Source organism: Berghia stephanieae, chromosome 3 (genome assembly GCF_034508935.2).
Source record: "Berghia stephanieae isolate SIO BIC M18660-M18661 chromosome 3, UCSD_Bste_1.3, whole genome shotgun sequence".
Classification (NCBI taxonomy): Eukaryota; Metazoa; Mollusca; class Gastropoda; order Nudibranchia; family Aeolidiidae; genus Berghia; species Berghia stephanieae.
The window spans coordinates 100,755,547-100,757,397 of record NC_088362.1 but is presented as its reverse complement, the minus strand read 5'-3'; the positions used below and the strand labels follow the sequence as shown (position 1 = coordinate 100,757,397).

Below are 1,851 nucleotides of genomic sequence, written 5' to 3'. Positions count from 1 at the left end.
AACCATTCATTTTTTTTCGTCGTATTGCGTTTCATCTAGCCTTTCTTAGTAATTTCGGAGAGGCATTGAAAAATGTTAAAAGAAGTTCAAACTGATACAATTTATGTCCTTTATTTTTTTACATTTCATTTTGAATTGATATTTATCACGCTCGAATCTGTTTCGGCACTCAAATATTTATATTATACGGATTTGTAAATCTTTTTAACTTAGAAAAAGAGATATTTGGATTTGTATTTTCCATTATATTTCTAGTTTTCAATCCGTGTCGTTTTTTTTTTTTTATATATAAGTCTTCGCCTTTAGTTTTATTATTAATAAGTATATACCGAAATAGTGTCGAAAGTGCCGTTAAACACCTAAAAACAAAACAAACAATAAGTATATAATTTTATAATTTTTAAAAAATCTCTTTTTACCCTTTAATTGTTTGCAATGTGCACAAAAAAATCCCTAGAATATTTGTAAGAGAATGAATGAAAGAATTAACAAACCAGAAAGAGAGAAAAAAAAACAAGATAAGATGTTTTGTAATGATTAGCAGTGGGCGTGTCGGCCAAGTTCCTACTCACCCTGGGTCATGTTCATCCTCTGAGGTAGTTCCATTAGTTACGGGAATCAGTGCTTGTTCCATCATTGGTCTTGGCTGATATAATCCTTTTGATTTATCAGAAATAATTCACAGATCACACAAAAACTAAAATTTTAGAATTTTTAATATGATTTATTTACAGGAAATTGCGTGTTTTTTTCTATTCGTTATAACTAAACAACACTTTCGGATAATTTTTTTTCGAACCCTGAAAAGCGCTTTTTAAAATATTGCCTTATTTTTTAAATTTTTTTTCAAACAATTAGATTTTTTAAAAAAAATCAAATTGGATAGCTCTATATTACTTGTTAAATATTTGTTAGCACCTTTTGAAATGACAGATATACAAACAGCCCCAGAGCAAAACAATAAAGCTGTCCGATTACGTTGATAAATAAATAACTAGATAATATACATCACAATTCCAACACGATAAATGAAAGATTACAAACTAGATACTTGATTTTAAAAGCTTGACACTTGGTAGTAAAATCGTAAGTAAATAATATCAGGGTTACAAAATTCACGTAAAATCACAAGAAGTTAGTTTTAAAAAATTCACACAAGCACAATATTTAAAACTTTTAATTTCAACGACACTAGAAATTAACTACTAGGACTACTATGCTAAAAGTACGTAAGGAGGGCCGAGCCGAACGTGTCTACTAACAGTTCTCTAACAGAATTCCAGTACTGGGTCCTTCTGTAGATCGGAACCTCTTCACTCCTCTCTGTACACAAAACAAGCGGCGACACTGCACGTGGGAAAACCTTCGCGTCTTCATAAAACCTCCGCACCGTTATCTTCCCCACTTTGGGCCATTGGTTTTCGGTTTCGAGTTTCGAGAGATTTCAAAGAGGAATCGCGATTCCGCGCGATGGTTTAGGCAGTAAAAACAGCGACCGAAGCGGCGGGTAGCAATTTCGCGACGATTTGGCCGGTCGCAAGCGAAGGCGCGAAACTACCTTGATTGACAGGGGGAAAAAGATGTGATTGATTTGATTTCTGTTGCCAGGCAACGCCGATAAGAATCAATGTGACGTCATTTTTAGTTTTAGTGAAAAAAATTCTTAGTCTTTAGAGAGGGGGTTTGGGGTTTTTGACCGGACCATTGAAAAAGTTTTTTTTTCTTTAAAAGGAGAGGTAAATATAGATAGTATGCGCTTGGCTAAGGAGTTCACAACATTGCCATCCGGAAGTAAAACGGAGCAACACACAAAACTTTGTGTAACCATGATCGTTTATAGTCAGGTTTATA

The 1,851-nt window shown here is 33.7% G+C and overlaps 1 protein-coding gene across 5 annotated transcripts in view; it reads right to left on the bottom strand.

Annotated features, from left to right (window-relative positions):
- The window catches only part of LOC144968984 (RNA-binding protein Musashi homolog 2-like), a 361,376-nt gene extending 359,947 nt beyond the window's left edge, over nucleotides 1-1,429 (bottom strand). For 3 of the 5 annotated variants that reach the window (XM_078907896.1, XM_078907897.1, XM_078907900.1), the window contains exon 1: nucleotides 573-1,386. In XM_078907896.1, coding sequence (XP_078764022.1) covers nucleotides 573-637 — 65 coding nt within the window. In that variant the 5' untranslated portion in view covers nucleotides 638-1,386. Of the gene's footprint in view, nucleotides 1-572 lie in introns of all 5 variants that reach the window. The other 2 variants (XM_078907898.1, XM_078907899.1) reach the window with 2 other exon arrangements.
- Between the last annotated feature and the right edge of the window lie 422 nt (nucleotides 1,430-1,851).